Raw genomic sequence first — 19,653 nt, forward strand, 5'->3', positions numbered from 1 at the left:
TGCGTTTGGGTTAGTTCGTTTCTGGTGCGTCACGTGATCCCACCGAACACACACACACCGAGTACTGTTTATGTTCACAGAGATCCGTGTTGACCACACGTGAGGCTGTAATCTGGTTATTTATCGACACTTTGAGAAGCCCTATTATTTTTGAAATAAAGATAAAACATAATCGAATCTCAGTGGAGATGTGAATATTCTCGTTAGTGGGACTTCTGGTCGTTGAGTGAGTCTAACAGCTGAGACCCCGCCGCGCACTGCCATGTTACAAATCGAGCGCACACACAGGAAGTCAGCAGCGGGGTTGTGTTGTAGTGTTGCTACGGAATTCGTGCGGGGGGCTTTAAACTTAGTAAACATCCTCTCCGCTCCTCCAGAGACGCGGCTTTACTTTGAAAACGTTCCCTATTAGCTCGTCGCTAAACGAACAGCGAGATGCCACCCAAGAAGCGCGGCTCCGGGACACCGCAGAGCAAAGGGCTGAAGCCCGGGGCTGAAAGTGTCTCCCCGGACAAGAAGGACAGTCCAGAGTTATCTGTAAAAAAGTAAGATCCGTGTTCTGGTGCTGCTCTTTCGTCTCAGCAGCGACTTGTCCAGCTGCTCTGGAAACTGTTTACACGCTGTAGCCAACATGTGAAGCTAACGTTATCTTTACTGGTGTTTGACTTTAGCAGGGACTGATCGTGAGGCTGTTTAGCTAGCTGCTGCTTCGCACTAAGCTAGGCCTGTGTGTTAACATAATGTCGCTTAGTTTATTTCAGTCACTCACCGGCGTCCACGTGTCACAGGTCATTGTCATTTGTTGTGACACTGTTGTTACACTGTTATAACTAATAAACACACACAAGTTAACCGACGCTCAGGGAGGTAAACATTCAGGGAGGCGGTAGTAGTGTTTGCGTTCTCCGGAGTGATTATTGGTGCATGTCTCTCTCCTCCAGACACAGAGACAAGGATGCTGAGTTTGTGACCCTGTGCAAGAGCCTGCACGTCACAGATGTGGTATGTGACAGAGCCTGGACCCTGTGTAAAACTGTGCAGGAGTCCATGGAGGAAGTCACTGTAAGTATTTGCATATGCCCTCAAAGTGACAGTAGACTTGTTATGATCTTGTCGTCATCGTGTAGCGAAGGATAGGTCATTGGTGGGATCTGTATTCCTTTGTGTGAAAGCTGTTTTGTAAGACCCAAGATTCAAAAACTGCCTGTTTTAAAGATGTAAAACTATAAACAAATAACAAACCCTTCACTAAAGTTCTAAGTTCTTCACTAAAATAAGAGTAAACAAAAACCAAGGTAACAAAGGTTCATAATTATGATGACTAATACATATATGAATATTGCATGGTGTATATAAGTGGTTTGATATGATTGTTATTGCACAGTGTTTAAAGGTGACATGATTAAATGAATACTGCACAGATAGCAAGATAACATGCACGTCCTTTTTTTAGAGATGGCTGGCTTTTATTAGTTTAGTTTATTATTTATGTATTTGCTTGTTTCTTTGTTGGGGACAAAGCAGAGAAAGATTGTAACAGGTTGCAAGAACTCAACACACATTTACTGCATGTTTGTAGCCAAAGATAATTTGCAGTTCTTGTCCCTGGTTAGGCTTTTTCTGATCTGAAAGTTCACAACATATCGTTACGATACAAACATAAGTTAACCCGACACGCACAAAAAAATCATCATCAATTAAGGTAATTAACCTGTGTTATCAGTGAGTGCTGAGTTAAACCTTCCTATGAAATTTTTTCAGATTAGTTTGTGTTCCTGTTACTGCAAAGGATAACTGACTGAAAGTGGTTTAGTGTTGTAACTCAGCATAAGCACCAAACTACCCATTTGTCAGCATCAGCCATGCTTTACAGAAAGCAAAATCCAATCTGTGTTGTCCTCTTGCGATTTTTGTAGCCTGTCTTTGGTCACTGAGAACAGTATCAGAAATGACCCCTTCTTAGAGAAGTAGATGAAACAGCATCTCAAATCAAGATCTCTTTGTTAATTGTATTTCAGGACAGTCAGAAAAGGCTGTGGGGTGCTTGTCTGTTTGTGACGGTGACAGACATGGATGCCTCCTGTTTCACCCTAACTCAGGTTCTGAAAGCAGTTTGTCTGAAGTAAGTACTCGTCGGGCGTTGTTAGCAAAACTCTCTAGAATGCAAAGTGCAACTACACAAATAATTTACAGTATGTCTGGGCTGAGCACTGAGGGGATATTGCAAAGTTTCTTAATCTTCTGTTAGACATTCACTGAACTCTGGAAATTTCCCTGAAAATGTCCAGACGGGATGGAAGTGAGAATGCAATTTTGCTTGTCAGTTGCTCTGCACATTTTCCTGAAGTTTTCCTGCCAGCTCACTACTAAAATGTCTAGACTAAGGGCATATAAGAACACAGTCGGAAAATGTCAAGCAAGTGGCCATGTTGATAAGGTTTCTGACACACGGCAGATGTGAAACTGGAAAAACTAAAATAATATTTATTTCAGGATTAAAAGGAAATGATATAACTGCAGTCAATGTCGAAAAAGACATTCGAGGGCTTTTACTGATAAGGGCCGACGCAGATTTCGATTGGCTCACAAACTGTCTGATTTCTGCAGTGGAATTAATATGTCGTCCTTACCTCTGAAGTGTGAAACAGTTCATGGATCTGGTAAGGAAGTTGGATGTGAACTTGGATACGATTACCACCAAGGTGAATTCAGCAATGACACGACTGGAGAAGAAGTATGACATGACTCTGGCTCTTTACCAGAGGTTTGACAAGTGAGTGAACACATTCCACAGCTTCATTGATATAGAACTGTTTGTGGGGAAATTTAACATTTGAACTTAACATAATATCCTTGTTTCAGGACCTGCAAGAAGATCTTCACTTTGGTTTCTGATGGCACGTACGTTTGACACAATTAAATGCATTTGACACACTACTTTTTGAGTATCTTCATATTCTCTAGTTTGATAATTCGTGCAGAGCTAGTGAGAGGTTAATGGTTCAGTGTCTTGTTTTCCAGGGAGAGAGAGACCACGCGGTGCTGCTGGACAATGTTTCTCTTGGCCAAAGGTAGGTTAAGCTTTATCACAATATCAAGAACAAAAACAAGAAAGTTCAAGCTGTTAACACACTTGGTGGAATAGTTATCATGTTGCTCCATCGTCTTCTTTTCATCCTTCCTTCCCCCTGAGTGATCAGCTGCAGAGCTCAAATGTATTGGAAAGTTTTCCACCTCATTGTTACAGCGCTGTCGTCTCCATTGTGCAGCAGTATTGTCGTGATGGTGCATCTAGTGTGTAACATCTGTGCTGTCTGCAGGAAGGGTCTTACAGATGGAGGATGACCTGGTCATATCATTCCAGCTGCTGCTCTGTATGTTGGAGCTATTCATCAAGCGCTGCCCTTCAGACCTTCTTCAGCCTCTTTACAGTAAGATAAAATCTCATTCACTTTACTATCTGGTTTCTCTATTAAACTTTAAAAGTGTCAACAAATTAGGTGGATTTTTTATATAATTTTTTAATAGATTAATGGAAACACATTTATGGATTATGTAGATATGTCTCCACATTGACTGTATTTTTCTACGGAATTTATCCGCCTGACCTTCTAGAATAAAGTCGGTAGAAATCCAGGAGAAGTTGATGTGTGAGCACAGTAGGGGATCACCCGCTGGATTTACTTTTACAGAGTGGGGGGGTTGATTATACTTCTAACATGCAACACACGCCAAAATGAAAAGGAACCAAAACAAAGAAAATATCTCCCAGTGAGAAAGAGATGACACCGACAAAAATGTCAAGATAGTTTGTGGTGACAACAGTTGACGACGGATTCTGCGTTCTGTAAACAAAATAACGTGATCCCGCAGCGGAGTTAACACGTCTGCCTGCTGCACCCGGCTGCTCCACCTCTTGCCTGAATAATGCATTTGTTGCTGTTGTGAAGCCGTGTGTAGAAAACCACCTGCTGCGTTGAGCCTGTGTGTCATATTTCTTCAGATATTCTGTTTCACAAATAGATTGGTTGTTTATGGCGAGCATAGATGTACTAATGTTTGACATGTTTTTCTCTCAGAATCAGCAATCAGTAAAGTCCAGAGCCCCCCAACACGAACATCTCGTCGTAACCAGAGCAAAGTCAAGGCCCGACCTCTTGAGCCAGAGATGGATGTGCAGCTTCTTGAAACCTTGTGCAATGAGAATGAATGCAATGTAGAGGAGGTCTGAACACTTATATTTATACTTGTATACACTTATATTTACAATTTTCGACCTCCTCCTGTGTGGTTTTCTTTGCCTTATGTGTCCTCTATACGATTTGTATTTGCAGGTGAAGAATGTTTACCAGACCAGTTTCACGGCTTTCCTGGAGTCACTGGTTTTCAGATGTCCAGAGTTTCCTCAGGTAAACGGTGTGATTATGACAACACCTGGCCTACTGTTTGATTTCCCTTTGCTCACTCTGCACTTATTGTTTCCATTAGCTATCTCTTCCTGCTTGTGGTGGCTGCTGTTGGACACTTGAGTGTACGACAGCTGTTGGTGGTTGTCTTTGCTGCTCTCACATGTTTGATTTCACATACATGGTGTCAGGAAAATGTGTACTCAAGCAGGGGACCCTATGTAGTGTGTCAGGGGTTATATATCGACAGTTATGACGACAAGAGACACAGGATGTTTCTGTTTGCAGACAGTGACACTCTCCTCTGAAGGACACTGGACATATTTGTTTTACTGTTCCATTACCCCAGTAACGGACAGGTGGTGCACATAATTTACACAAGTGTCAGATATGAATAATGTGCAAGTTTTTCACCTAATTTTATCTCATCCATGACGGGCCTGGGTACGATTGGTCTGTTTTCCTAGACCTGTGCAGACAAACCGAATCTTTACCTTATTTCAGTGTTGTTTTTCAAATCTTTATTTTAGTTGTTGTGTTTAGCTCTTTTGTATTTGGTTCCCTGGTAAATGTAGAATTAAATGGTCAAAACTCAACCTGTTGGTTACAAGTGAGACACAGGGATGGTGTGTATATTTTGTGTTGGAATCCTTTTACCTGCACGTAACCTCAACCTTAAATTTTCACCCCAGGTGCATGATCTTGATCAACAATATGAAGAACACTACCTCAAGACTAGAGACATCGATGGACGGCTTTTTTTTGACAGAGACGAGACTGTTCTTGTGCCTAAAGTTGAAGTGTAATTTCCTTTTATTCTCTATTCAGTGTTTTGATTGAGTCAGTTCATTTGATCAAGAGTAAAGTGCTTATTTATCTGCTCCTGATGCTTCCAGATCAGAGGTGGAGATGACGCCAAAGAAGAACCTGGCAGATGAAGACGCTGTAATCATCCCTCCACAGACGCCAATCAGGTGAGCGGTTAGCCGTAGCTCACCAGTTCATTTCTGTTAGTTATCGTTTATGTGGGGGAGACGGACTGAAGCTGTGCTTGCATCACATCATTTATACTGTTGGAAAAACTGTCAGTGTGGGAAAATCTAGTGATATATAGAATTTTCCACACTGACATGATCTCCCACTCAAAAAAAACCCGACATGTAAGCAAACGTGCATGCATCACCAATGGGTGCTGCAGTAAATGAAAAGATGAAATCCAAATATTAACTCAAACGATCAATTTAGCTAATCTTATATGGACTAATACACTTTTCCTCTGAATCTGGTCTCACTTGGTATCAAACCAAAACCACCTTCCTACTAAGTGAGCACCAGGTTTAACTGCATTGGAAAGATGTGTGAGAACTCCCAATTCAATAATATTTCAATATATATATGTAGAAGATAATGGCATTAACTGGCATTTTAATAATAATTTAGTTTGCAAATAATAGGTTTTAACTCAAAATATTTTGAAGACGTAAAAAGCTAAGTCTATCAGTATTGAATGTGTATATCAGTCAACAAATAAGAAACCAAACATGGCAGCTGGCTCTGTGATTGGTTGTACTGTCCACTATGTTTATTGAATTTGTCCTTTAACACTGTCTGATTTTTGTTTTGTCTCGTCAGAGCTGCCATGACCTCCATTCAACAGTTGAGGATTGATCTCTTCTCCACTGGGGACCAGCCATCTACTAACCTGTATTCATATTTCAATGTGAGTCCCTGCAAGTGCTCCCGCACTGCTCCCCTAAATAAAATGAACCTTGAAGCTACATCTGGCCACATTCATTTGACATATTTCCTGTTTTCTTCTAACCTGTTGTCAGAATTGCACTGTGGACCCGACACAAGACGTGCTGAAGCGCTTGGAGACACTCGATCAGGAGTTTAGCCGGAGTTTTGGTCAGGCAGTCGGCCCACGCTGTATCGTTCTTGGAAAGCAGGTATGAACTAACACTGAACTCGAAAATGAACAACAATGGCCACATGTGCTGAAATGATTGAAATGTTCAACTTGCAATGCTCTTTTGTCTTTTCAGCGATTTATCCTCGGAGTACAACTGTATTATAGAGTCATGGAGGCAATGTTGAAATCGGTACAGTGACTTATTTAATTTATCTTTCAACCATTTCATTCAGTATATTTATTGTTAATGTATTTATTTGGCGGCTGAAGAGAACTCAACTCCGTAACATTTTCCAATATGTTCTTTCACTGTTCATGCCCTCGTAACTTCTGTTTACATAGCAATATAGTTGAGAGAAAATGGCCTCTGTCAACATGGAAGTAACTGAAAGGAAGTGTGGACGTTAAAGCAGAAGTTCTCCCACTTATGTACTCAACATATGACGGTGTCATAACTGTTTATTTTTTCTCTGTAGGAAGAGAAGCGACTGTCTGTGCAAAATTTCAGGTATGTATTAAAAACAAATTGCTTTATTCAAAAGAGAATTATTATTTAACTTTTATTGAAGCGTTTTGTTGTTTGATGTGTAGTCGAGCATAATTTGCCTTGAGCAGAGTCCTATGATTTCCATTCCAGTAAACTCCTCAATGACTCCACATTCCACACATCACTTTTGGCCTGTGCTCTGGAGGTGGTCATGGCAGCATATGGAGGTGTGTCCCGTTAAATTGCTTCCAAATAAAATCAATATTTCCTTATGTTGTGTCTTACATTGATGAATATCACATCAATGTTTAAATGTCTAGTAAATTTGTGATGAGTCAAATCTATGTTGTCTGCTCCTCATGCTCAGAGAGCGGTTTTAAGGCTGGAGGATACAACCATGGCGGTGGTGACTCAGCTGGGACAGATGTTTGTTTCCCCTGGATACTGGATGTGTTCAACCTCGCCGCCTTCGACTTCTATAAAGTCATCGAGAGTTTCATCAAGGCCTACCCCACACTGAGCAAAGATATTGTCAAACATCTGGAGACTTGCGAGAACCTCATCATGGAGAGGATCGCATGGAGGACGGTCAGTTTCATCACTTCATTACACATACATGTATACTTATAGTGCTAAGATTTCATTATAACACAACATACAGATACACATACTTTATATGACATTTATTGGCCCATGAAAAAATACATAACATATAAATCATATCCATAATGTTGGACCAATACAGATAGAGGCAGATTCCACATGAAAAGTCTCATAGCATATCACTTACTCACAAACATATTAAAGTTGCACTAACGAAATATACACAGCAAAGTGACTCAGCTAACCACAGCCAACAATACTTTTTAGTGTGGCACTGAGCCTGACCCTCTGGAGCCTGCTGCAGAGACACAACACTGCAGTGAACCAAAATGAAAACACACAAAACTTGTTAAATATATTGCAATTCATGCTAAATGATGATTACCTATTTTATGTGGTGATCTACCACAAAGTATTGCACACAGTATGGGGAACTGAATACTCCTGGTAACTTGTTTAAATAATTTCAATAAAACAGCCCTAGTGCTTTTTTACGATTGTGTCATTTTCCGTGCTTATATGAAACGATCGGTGTCACCGACTGCCACTGCCTCCACTACCATGCGCCTCCCTGTGCGCCAGGCTGCTGGAGAAATAGTAGATGAGTGGGTTGAGGCAGCAGTTGGAGCTGGCTAGTGACAGCATCACGGGGTGCACAGCCTTAGTCACCTTCGCCAGGCCACAATGGGACAGCAGCCCCAAATGAGTGAGTGTGTATCCCAGCAGGTTGATGTGATAGGGGAGGAAGCACAACAGAAAGATGGCCAGCACCCAGTAAATTATTGTGAGAGTGTGCTTGCGGCTGTAGCGCTGACTACGGGAGCGGTGTCTGGACTGGCTCAGCACGCTCAGCACTTTGCAGTAACTGTAGAGAAGCAGCATAGTAGGAAACAGAAATAAGCCCAGCACTATGCAGAGGACCACCAGTATGATTGTGCGGTGGCGCTGGGAGGTCGGGTCCAGCAGACAGGGCTGGTGTTGGTGAGCAGCTGCTGATCGCAGCAGAGACAGACCCACACTCAGCCCCAGCACCAGGCACCAGATCCCCCCACTCACCAGCTGTGCAACACGCAGCCGGCGGGCTGTCGATGCAAGAGGGTGCACCACAGCAAAGTAACGGTCCACGGCAATGCACACCAGGAAGAAGATGCCCCCATACAGGCTGATGTATTTGAGGGTGAAAGTAAGGTGGCAGAATGCTACCCCGGGAGTCCAGCTGGACAGCTCTCTCGTGATGGAGGATGAGGCTTGAGACTTTTGGTAATAGTGGTAGATTCTCAGAGGAAGGGAGAAGACAAAAAACAAGTCGGCAGTTGACAGGCTGACCATGTAGATGGCTGTGCTGTTGACGGTGAAGGGTGATAGACACAGTCTGCGCAGAGCCATGCTGTTGGTGGCCAACCCCAGCACGAAGATGACACTGTAGGACACTTGGTAGAAAGTGAAGCGGTAGCTGGTGTCCATGGTGCAGTTAGACAATAGTGAGAATGACGTGACTGGAGCATCACTCATATTCCACTGCTCCATGTCCCAAAATGATTTTCTGCCCCAGAACCTTCAATCATTGTGTCGCTCTCATATCTGAAGTAAATATAAAATCAAGTTAGGACCATGTTCAGTAGCGTCTGCCGGAGCAGTAAAAGCCTAATAGACTCAAAATGTCTCCCGTTTTATGGGATGTAAATTCAGAGAGGGGAATGCCCCACTATATCCGACGAAGCTGAATTAATGTTTGATGTGTAGGAGGAAGGTTGGAACGAATTCTGTCAATAAAGTTTTAACTGCTATGTGCTGCTCCCATAAAACAAGCAAACATTTGGTTTCTTGTCATAAAGAGCGTGGAAAAAAGAACGAAGAACAATTTCCCAATGTCACTGCTCTGCAGTAATTATACTTCATTAAACATTTAATGAAGTTTCCCAGTCGAGAAATGACAACACTGTTCAAATTAAAACGGTACCGCTGACTTATTGTACAATATTTTCAGCATTTTCCTAATACTAGTTATATCATGATTCTGCATATTTATGTTGTATTTAAGAAATACAATTGTGAAATATATAAAAACAAATATATACCAATAAATTAAGTATCTCACCATTTTCGTTAAGCTTTCAAGTAGAATCTTAATGCGCATTTTTTCATTCTCCATAACATTGTTTAATGTCCATATCATATTAAATCACTGATCCTGTAAAAACAAAATATATATATACAAAATTGAGTTACTTTACTTACTTTGGCAGTCTGATAACCTAATAATTATACTGTAGCTGTTATCACCCTCACCCTCTGAAAAGTAGCTTTTAAAGTCTGCTCGATGTGATCAAGTTTTTTTTTTTTTTTTATGAAAAATTTAAATAATGAAATCATTTTTAAAATAAAAAAGTGAGAAAGTGCCACTTACAACTAATATAAACATCCTCATTAATTTACACATGATGATTTAATTAAAGTATAATTTTTTTAAATATAATCTGTCATATCTTGATCCATTATATACTGAATATGTTGAGAAGAACTTAATTACTCACCAGTATAAGGATAGCATTGGTGCAGTGACCGTATGATGGTTAGTTTTCCTGTTAGCTGGTGTTTTGCAGCAGGATAACTAGATAGGATGCTGCAACTGGACTAATACCACTGACTGGAAAAGACACTCGCACCCTCTCCCCCCTTTCCCTCTGGCTATCGCCCACTCTCTCTCCCCACACACATGCACAGATGTGCACATGCACACACAGTTTGTTTAATTTTTAGCTGACTTAGTGAAATTATTTAGTAAGCCTCAAAGGTTTAAAATACTTGATTTAGATGTTCAGATCGGACAGATTAGAACTGGTTTTCTTACTAAACCTGTGATCAGTCTAAAATTACACACATACAGTTTCATTACATTTATGTTTATGGGCACTTGTTAAAAACGAGTTGATCATTAACTTTATTGGTCAGATGTTGGACTAAGTAATGAATCGTTGAAAGAAGCAGTGTGGCAACCAGAGAGAAACTGTGTGATGCCATATATGTCATAAATGAATTAGTCTTTGCACCTATTGTCCAAGTCAGATTGTTATGTAGACTTTACAAGAAGACAACCAAACTTCACCATTTCAATTGAGCTGTAATTAAACCAGTGTTGAGTTATCGAGTCTCTGGTTGAAGACTTTTAATTAGGAGAATATAAGTTACTCTGGTACAAATTATGAATTAGCCATACACAACTTTACACACCACGTTACACAAATCTGAATGAGATACAAATATAGACCAGTGAAAAAAAAACACATTTCTTGATTGCAAAATAACTGGTTAAATTCATTATCCTGTTCTGTAAAAAAAAATAATAATAACTTCACACTGTGTATATCAACGAAGATTATAATTGAGAATACATTGTTCTTACTGTTCAATTAACCCTTTATACAAATAATATCATTAATCACAATCAGATTCATTTTTTTTATCTTGTACAAATATTTGTTCAGGGTGAAAAGGGTCCATTTGCATTCTAAAGTCTAGTCGTGTAAGGAGTCCAAACATGTCAAAGTAAGACTTAAAGGGATAGTTCACCCAAAAATTTAAATTCACTCATTATCTAATCGCCACTATGCTGATGCGACAAAACAATTTCAGGGGTAAACAGTGTTCCGCCAAGGCGAGCTCTTCTTCAGGCGTAATAAAACAAGAGAAGAAAACATAAAATGCCACCACACTGCTCCTGTGAACTATCCCTTTTTTAAAGAAATTGCTAAATCCTTTATTTAACTCAATGATGCTCTGCACTAGTCACCAGGTCTGACTCACGATTGCGTCCACTACCTCTGTACCGTTTTCTGGAAACGTTCTTCTCTTTCGGGAGGCATGTCGTCGCTCGTCTGCTTCGGTTTCTCAATCTTTCTCACTCTTGCGTAGTGATGATGAGACTCCCCATGTCAGCATAGATCCTCAGGGCAACACAACAGGAATGCAGTAGTGCTGAGTCTTGCAGCACACAACTTTTGCAAGAAGAAACAAGCAGCATTCAAACCACACCATACACCAAGCCACCATTCCACTGTGGGCTGTGTTTTCACTATTAGTTTGTGTTGCTTATTCTAAATCAGTTTTTTCCTTCCCACATTCTCTACAGAAAAGCCCAGTTATCCAGACAAGGCTGCGTTAGTGCAGCGCTGCCTTTCAATCATTCACCACACCTGTAATCTGTCTTTGAAAACTATTGAGTCATTATGCAGTCATGGAATTGGCCAAATACAGTTTGTGTTGCTGTGCTGATCTTACCTGAATGACTAATTGATCCACATAAGTGATAGATTAGTAGCACCCAACTGAAAGGCATACACACAACTGAAACCATTCTAATGTCAAACATTTCTGAAGTAGTCAATTTAAAACTCCAAAATCTTAAATTAATAACTGTTTTTTTTCTTTCAGTATAATGGATACATGCTTTAACAGGCTCAGTTTAAAGTGCTCAAAAGCCTTTTCTTAGGCCACAAATGCTTAAAATAACCACAGCACAGTTCATATAAAAAGTTATACAGGTTCAGGATTGCTTAAAAAAAATAAAAAATTAAAATCTGCTCTAAGAATTTACAGAGCAAGTACAATGTTTTTTCTGCAAAAGCACCATGCACATTCTTCTTCCATCTTCTTTTCTCACAAATGCATTGTGAAAGTACCAAACAGTATTTATGCCGCAACACATTCCGATGTCTGACTTGTCTCAGTGTCATGAGTCCCAGTCAAAACTCTCCTTGGCGTCCAGTGACTCCTTAGAAACAGTGGTCTGTGCTGTTATGGTCTTTAAGGCCACTCTGTTTCCACTCTGCTTTGAGTTTCACCTGCATTAATATTAATAATCCTGTCACATTATTGACTTTTCATTAGACTGTTGACTCATTCATAGACATTTTGGACTTGAGACTCCTCAGTGTCAGGTTTTTTGGTGATGAGATTGGGCTGCTTTGTGAGCTGTCCCCCTGCAGTCTCTCGAATAGCCGAGCCCCGTTGTGCCACACTGTGGACTTGCGTTTGATGGAGCTCTGAATGGTCTCAGAAGTGAAGTAGTAAATGACTGGGTCAAAGCAGCAGTTGGTCACTGCTATGCACAGAGCTATAGGGTTGATAACTCTGACCACATATTCTGCATCGCACCCCTTCAGGACTTTGGAGCGCACCAGGGCGTAGAAGATGAGATTGATATTGTAGGGGATGAAGCAAAAGCAGAAGAAGAAAAGATGCACAAGGATCATCCTCAGGATTTTTGTTTTGTTGAGGCTCCCCCCACGGCTAATGGTTTGCGGTTTACTTAGTTTCCGCAGCACCATGACCGAGCAGAACACGTTGAGCATCAACGGGATTAAGAAGCCCACAGTCTCAATGAACACCACCACCTTCGACAGCTCACTCTTCCACTGGTCTTTGGAGTAGTTTTCAAAGCAGAAGTTTGAGAATGAGTTGACATTTTCTTCCGAAGAGGTTTCCAAAAGAAACCCTGTGGGTATACTCCCTGAAAGAATCATCACCCACACCACACAGCAGGCTATTTTTGCATTTCTCTTAGTGCGGATAGCCTGTGACCGGAATGGGTGCACAATGGCCAGGAAGCGGTCAACACTGATGCAGGTGAGGAAGAAGATGCTGCCATACATGTTGGTGTAAAATAGGGACACCGAGATCTTGCAGAGTACACTTCCAAATAACCACTTGCGTCTAATGAAGTAAACGATTCGAAAAGGCAAGGTGAGAACAAAGAGAGAGTCTGAAACCACAAGGTTGATCATGTATGTCGTGGTCTCATTTCGCAGCTTCAATGTGCAGCCAAAAATATATACAGCCACCATGTTGAGAGAAAGTCCAATTACAAAAACCAGGCTGAAAACCGAGCTGTACAGAGGGTACTTAAAGCCGTCGCTCTTATTGCAGCTCGTGCTATTATTCATCTTTAACTGGTGAGTCTGGAACGTCTGCAGAGTGAAGACCTCCTCTTCAGCCTTGTCCCGGAGTGTCCAAAAAAATAAAAGTTGAACTTGTTAATCCAACTGTCTGCAACAAGCACCAAAAACTGTCTTTATGTTAGGAAATTCCGAGAAGAAAAGGAGACAGCAACTCCGCGAAATACCTGGGATCGTATCCAAAGTTCTGACCTTGAGGTTTTCTTCTGTGACTGCTGTCCACGTCTAATATTCCTCATTTAAGTCGAGTTTTTCAGTTGTCGCCCACATTCAGAATGTTGATCTTTTTCGGAGAGAAGTTTCATGCGTCTTTTCAACTCTGGGAACAGTTGAGTTGATCTCCCCCTCTCTCGTTCTTCTGTCTCTTCCGGCAGCAGCCCTCTGTGTGGGGGGGGGGCATGGTGATTGTTACCCTGCTCCTGTCGGACTGTAAATCTGAAACCTCAGAGCAGGCTGCAAGTGAAAGGCTCCAACTCACTGGTCTGTTGCAACATAGAGGGAGGAGCCTCCACTGGGAGCGAAGTCCTCCCATTGCTGCTTTGTTCCTGCATTTACCTGAAATTTGAATAAAGACACCCATCAGAAATGTGTGTTGCTCCCGATATTCACTATCCGTGTGTTCAACTACAAACTTAAATCATGGGCTTTTCTTCTTGAAATATCAAATATCCAGCTAAATCTAGATACTTAAAATTAACAAAATTTTATAGAAACACATGTCATCGAATTCTGTGGATTCAGATCACTGGCAGGTGTACTCTTGTGTGCTATGTGTCAGTTGCGTAAGCCGGGTGTGGCAGCTGTGACAAGAAGAATGTACTAAGAGCAGGTCTGTACCTGCCCTCACTGGGTAAAATGCTGAGTAGTAGCTACACCCACTTCCCTGTATGATCTCATTTCTGATTTCTCTCTCCCTGATATATGATCAGATAGGATATGTCCTGATATCAACATAAAATGCGAAAACCGGTTTATTATCAGTCCATTTGTATTTTTCAGCATTTTTTTTTATTTAAATTCTTTCAGTAGATAAACATCCCTGATTCTTTTTTTGTTTTGTGGTTTCCAATTGTAAGTGAGACTGCAAGAGCTGAAACAATAAGGGGATTGACAAAAAGTTGAAAGGGTGTTTGACAATACCAGACTTTAAAGATGTTATCATGGGCTCTGGGAAACTGAAAATGACTACTCTTTAAATTATTTCTAATCATAAAACATTTAAATAATATACAATGTACAATGTGATTAAGAATAGCTAAAATATTAATTTAATTATAAATGAATAAGACATTTTAATAGAGTTTTTGTATTTGCAAGGTTGTCATGTGTTAATTGGCTGCTCAATTCATTTCTATCACTAAAAAAAGTTTACTCGCAACTTTCCCCTGTGTCAGCTGTCAGGAGGGTTTTTTCTTTGCTCAAAGCTTTACTCCTTACATTGTCCAGTAAGCAGTGTATATGTTTCTTTTCATGGTAGTTAAATGTAATCATCATGTTTGTGTCTCTACAGGGCTCCCCGCTATTTGAGCTGCTGAAACAGGAGCATGACAGCGGAGCAGCCGAGCAGGTGGAGACCCCAGCCAGTTTCAACCAACCACTGCAGCACAATCACACCGCGGCTGACCTGTGAGTCCTTTACCCAACAATCTGTTTTTCAGCTGTTGGTATGCAGCAACTAAGAAACCTTCTTCAACCTAAAACCCTTTTGGCTGTTGTGAAACTACTGGAAGTCGTAAATACAGCAGCTTGTCCCTTTTGAGTCATATAGACATCATAAAAAAAAGGTTCCATGACGTTTATTCACAAAAGGCCCAATGTCTTCAACGTTACTCTTAAACCCCTCATGTTTCACATTTACTACTTTACAATAATATTGGTTTAACTGACTTTTCTCACAGATATCTGTCCCCCGTGCGTCCGGGCCATCGTGTCTTTCCTCCTGAGTCTCCAGGCACGGTCAACTCTCAGGCTTCCACTCACGCTCCAACCCAGCCGCCTAGTCAGATTCCACGACACCCCAAGTCCAACTCTCTTAGCCTCTTCTATAAAAAATGTAAGATATCGTTCAACTTCTTACTTTCTTCTTATTGATCAGTGCAGATTCTTCTTGGTTGAGATCTGCAATGTTTCCGTGAAGCTTCATTTTTTCAAGATATTGTTTGGATAAACTCTGTATCATAAAGATGTGCAGACATTACAATTCTAGACCAGGAGTGGGAATTTTACCATCAACAGCCATTTCAATTTCATAATGTCCTTTTAAGGGCCATATCTGATTATGGAATTTGTATACATCATCATAAAAAACACTCTAATGCAATGGCTGTTCCTGCATCGAGGTGTCTGATGTCAGATGATAGTGATGATGCTTGCAGCTGCTTTTCTGGTAGGCTCGTAGGTTCTCCCAAATAGATGCAAATAAAAATCCTCAGGATATACAGGGAGCTTATCAAATTTGAGCAGTGGGAAGTTGTTGCACTGAGCTTTGAGCTCTTTGTTATTATGTTGTAGGGCCTACAACATAATAACAACAATGTAGGCTTTTAAGTACATAACCTTCATAAATAAACAGCTTAACAGATATTTTATTTTAAACCACTTCAGAATTTTTTTTCTAAAATATTGTTATTTTCTTCACTGAATCATGAGAGTTTTACATTTTTTGTGGAGGTTTTCCACCTGTGGTCTCAGCACTGTTCCCCCCATATTCACAGAGCCGGCATGAAAAAATTAATATGATGGTATCCACTGCACTTCAGTGATGATTTAAAAAAATATACAGAATAGTGACATGAGTTATTATTCCTTTTTACATGTATTTGTATTTGAAAGTATTATATTATGACACAAATGTTTGTGGTATTGGTATTTTCCAGAGTAGTAATCCTCCAGGTTCTCCCCTCTCTGCAGTGTACCGTCTTGCCTACACAAGGCTGAAGATACTCTGCTCCTACCTGCTCTCCTCCCACCCTGAACTGGAGCCCATCATGTGGACACTTTTCCAGCACACGCTTCAGCACGAGTACGAGCTGATGAGAGACCGCCACCTCGACCAGGTAGCCTGACGAGCCTGCTGCTCTCAATTCTATATCTTTCATTTCTCCTGCTCGTTCTCTCGGTCTCTTGCTTCCTTGTTTTCTCAGCATCTCTCCACGTGTTTTTGTTTCTTCTCAAACTGCTCCGTGTTGTTCCTACAGTTGATGATGTCAGCCATGTATGCCATATGTAAAGTGAAGAGTGTTGATCTGCGCTTCAAGACCATTGTCACGGCTTACAAGAACTTGCCCAACACCAACCAGGAGGTGATTTATCCTTTCAATAAATACTGTTCCTGTTCTCATGCCTCATGTTGAATAATAATATAAAATACTTTGTTTTGCATCTCTTCCTGTGGCTCCGTGTTGCAGACCTTTAAGCACGTGTTGATCACTGAGGGCCACTTTGACTCCATCATAATCTTCTACAATCAAGTGTTCATGCAGAGGTTGAAAACCAACATCCTGCAGTATGCGTCCACCAGGGTGAGGCGCCTTCCCCACCAGGAGCCACAGTTGAATTTCTCCACATGCACAAATCAGATGCAGAGAATGTGTACATCTAAGATATCCTCTCATTGTGTCTGTTTTTATTTTTTTTTAGCCGCCTACCCTCTCTCCAATCCCACAAATACCACGCAGTCCCTACAAAATCCTGAATTCCCCTCTGCGTGTGCCTGGCAGCAACAACGTGTACATCTCCCCTCTGAAGAGCCCACGCAATTCCCCGAGTATCATGACTCCTCGCTCCAGGTAAGCTCTTCACATTCACAACAGTTTGACACTTGTCCAGAGGCTGGATCCTTTAAATAGATTTTTGCATTTACCCACTTTTTTTCCCACCCTTACAGAATGCTGGTATCGATCGGTGAATCTTTTGGGGTACGTTACCCAGTTTTATTTGCGCTTTCACTTGTTAAAGAAATATGTCTGATCTTTTCCTCACTGACTCTGCTGCTTATGTTTTTCTTTGTGCGTCTGCAGCTGTCCAGTCGGTTCCAGAAGATCAACCAGATGGTCAACAGCAGCGATCGCTCCTTTAAGAGGACTCTGGATCTCGGCTCGGCTCCCAAGCCTCTGAAGAGGCTACGCTTCGATGTCGACGGACAAGATGAAGCTGACGGCAGGTTGGTCACAAATGGTGTTATATTTGCATACATACTATTTATTACAACAAGCAATGAGTGTCAGTTTCATTACAACTGAAAATTGATCACATTTCTACTGTAGAAACTTAATAAATATTATTACAGTTTATTTGAGTTTAGTAAATCACTAAAATGAATGAATTGAGCTCATTTCATGTTTCAATTTCACAGCAAATCTGGTGGAGATTCTACACTGATACAGAAGCTTGCAGAGATGAGTAAGTAAACACTACTGTATTCTCAACAGAATTAAATTAGTGGATGTATGTTCTTCCATTTATGATTTTCTTTTTTTTTCTTTTTTCTTTAGGCTCCGCTCGAAGTCGTATGCAGGAGCAAAAGCTGAAGGAGGACGCAGAAGCAAGGAAGGAGTAACTCCACAACCTACTGGACTGACCTGCTGTCTGTCGCAGCGTGAAGACGACACTTTGTTCACACTCAAAGTGAAACGTTTGTTTCTCTGTACATTTAGCAATGTTTTGTAGTTTTAGTATTTAAGTTTGTGTTTGAGGAGTAACATGTGAATATAGAGTCGTTCTCCTCTCGCTTGCTTGTTGAAGCTTCCACTTTTTACTAAATCAATGATTTTCAGATGAATTGTTTGAGATTAAGTGTGTTTGTTTTTAAAGTTGATATCCATTTTTAGATGTTATAAGAAATCACTGTATTCGCAGTGACACGATCTAACTCATTGTTGGCTTTTTCCTACCACCAATTAGACTTTTGAGATTCATTTAAAATGTTAGTATGTCAATAGTTTTATGCACAATGCAACATTTCAGGTGTTTGAAGGATCATGATCACTCTCCTCAAAAAGGACAAAAATTCCGCCCAGTGGAAGATCACTACATCTTTTATATGCACAAGTTATACTTTTTATTTTATTTTTTTTATTCAAAATCTGGAATTTTTTATTTGTGACATAAAGTCATCTTACATTGTTTGCACTCAACCAAAACTCATTATTATGCTGTATATTAGTTTCAAAGGTTGCATGTCAGGTTTCTCTTTTGTGCTGCATATAGTTTAATAGATTTTACTTTAATTATTGGTAGTAAAATTACACAATACATAAAGTGAAAACAACTGCTTAAAAAGTCCAACTTAAGGATTTTTAAAATGTTTGAAATCACATATGTTGGTTCATTTAAATGTTTGGAAATTAATTGAAGTGTTCTGGAAAAGAGGGAAAAAGTACAGTGATCTATTCACACCAAATATGTCATGTAAATGAGGACTCTGTGATTAAATAGGACTAAACTACCAGAGATTTTGTAAAGTAAATGTGTTTATATTGTACTTTATTGAAGTAGTACTTTTACATAAAGATTTGCAAAAAAAAATGTTTTTCTTCTTTTTTAAACTCAACAATCTGCTTTTTGTATTTTCTCTCATCACACTGACAGTATTGTTGGATTATTTTCTGATTGTTATCTGTCAAAGTATTTTATGTTCCTATCCAGCTTCTAACAAAGGACACATTAAGAGCTTTGTTTTAAATCCCTGGTTTCATGTATTTATTCGAGCCAGTGACAGCCAGTGGCTAAAGACATAATGTTTGAGTTTGTACGTCTGGTCGTCCCAAATCAAGAATGCCTTGAGGAAATTTCCTCGAATCTGGTACAAATATTCACTTGGACTCAAGAATGAACTCATTCGATTTTGGTAGTCAAAGAAGGTCACGGTGATCTCACAAGGCAAATTCTTTGCACACTTAAAAGAACAAGATTTTTTTTTAGTCATATTTTTTTACCTCCTGAGCGAGTCAACATCAAACAGTCTGATTTTAAAGTCTGAAGTTGTCCTTTCCTTCCCTCTGCCGTGCAACATTATGGTCACAAGAAGCAGCTGGGTTCTCCTGTAAACATTACTGCTCTGTAAGATGACCTGGGATCCACTGAAGGATTCATTCTAGAAAAACAATGATTATATGCTGATTTTAAAGAAAAATATATTGGCCATCATAACGTCTACCCATCTTTCTACATATATATATAATGTATGCAGTGCAGTTTATACAGTCCAGCTGAAATTACATATGACTACTCTGATGGAGTGCCACAGACATCAGCAAAGCTTCTCAAAAGCATAGACCTAAATCAGAGTTA

At 40.3% G+C, this 19,653-nt stretch overlaps 3 protein-coding genes across 3 annotated transcripts; 1 reads left to right on the top strand and 2 right to left on the bottom strand.

Moving 5' to 3' along the window:
• The first annotated feature begins 304 nt into the window (after positions 1–304).
• rb1 (retinoblastoma 1) lies at positions 305–18,882 on the top strand. The gene is made up of 27 exons (XM_062406676.1): positions 305–545; positions 942–1,062; positions 2,019–2,122; positions 2,639–2,773; positions 2,863–2,901; positions 3,022–3,071; positions 3,321–3,431; positions 4,080–4,225; positions 4,335–4,409; positions 5,099–5,208; positions 5,303–5,380; positions 6,039–6,126; positions 6,239–6,355; positions 6,452–6,508; positions 6,795–6,826; positions 6,956–7,032; positions 7,173–7,393; positions 14,873–14,988; positions 15,261–15,415; positions 16,273–16,418; positions 16,560–16,664; positions 16,770–16,883; positions 17,002–17,150; positions 17,249–17,279; positions 17,382–17,524; positions 17,717–17,763; positions 17,856–18,882. Exons 1-27 carry the CDS (start codon positions 436–438, stop codon positions 17,918–17,920), a joined length of 2,742 nt encoding a protein of 913 aa, XP_062262660.1. The 5' UTR covers positions 305–435; the 3' UTR covers positions 17,921–18,882.
• Positions 7,724–9,268, bottom strand: LOC133969941 (lysophosphatidic acid receptor 6-like). The gene has a single exon (XM_062406677.1). It carries the CDS (start codon positions 8,933–8,935, stop codon positions 7,943–7,945), a length of 993 nt encoding a protein of 330 aa, XP_062262661.1. The 5' UTR covers positions 8,936–9,268; the 3' UTR covers positions 7,724–7,942.
• LOC133970135 (lysophosphatidic acid receptor 6-like) lies at positions 11,810–13,819 on the bottom strand. Its single transcript, XM_062406974.1, has one exon. The coding sequence runs from the start codon at positions 13,348–13,350 to the stop codon at positions 12,292–12,294; it is 1,059 nt and encodes a 352-aa protein (XP_062262958.1). The 5' UTR covers positions 13,351–13,819; the 3' UTR covers positions 11,810–12,291.
• Positions 18,883–19,653: the final 771 nt, after the last annotated feature.

This window comes from Platichthys flesus, chromosome 15, assembly GCF_949316205.1.
Source record: "Platichthys flesus chromosome 15, fPlaFle2.1, whole genome shotgun sequence".
Lineage (NCBI taxonomy): Eukaryota > Metazoa > Chordata > Actinopteri > Pleuronectiformes > Pleuronectidae > Platichthys > Platichthys flesus.

Bases quoted from the DNA above. Each gene is read 5' to 3' on its own strand.
- LOC133969941 (XM_062406677.1), bottom strand. From the start codon at position 8,935: ATGGAGCAGTGGAATATGAGTGATGCTCCAGTCACGTCATTCTCACTA.
- LOC133970135 (XM_062406974.1), bottom strand. From the start codon at position 13,350: ATGAATAATAGCACGAGCTGCAATAAGAGCGACGGCTTTAAGTACCCT.
- rb1 (XM_062406676.1), top strand. From the start codon at position 436: ATGCCACCCAAGAAGCGCGGCTCCGGGACACCGCAGAGCAAAGGGCTG. The intron at 7,394-14,872 runs GTCAGTTTCATC...GTGTCTCTACAG, and splicing joins AGAGGATCGCATGGAGGACG to GGCTCCCCGCTATTTGAGCT. The intron at 17,764-17,855 runs GTAAGTAAACAC...TTTTTTCTTTAG, and splicing joins ACAGAAGCTTGCAGAGATGA to GCTCCGCTCGAAGTCGTATG.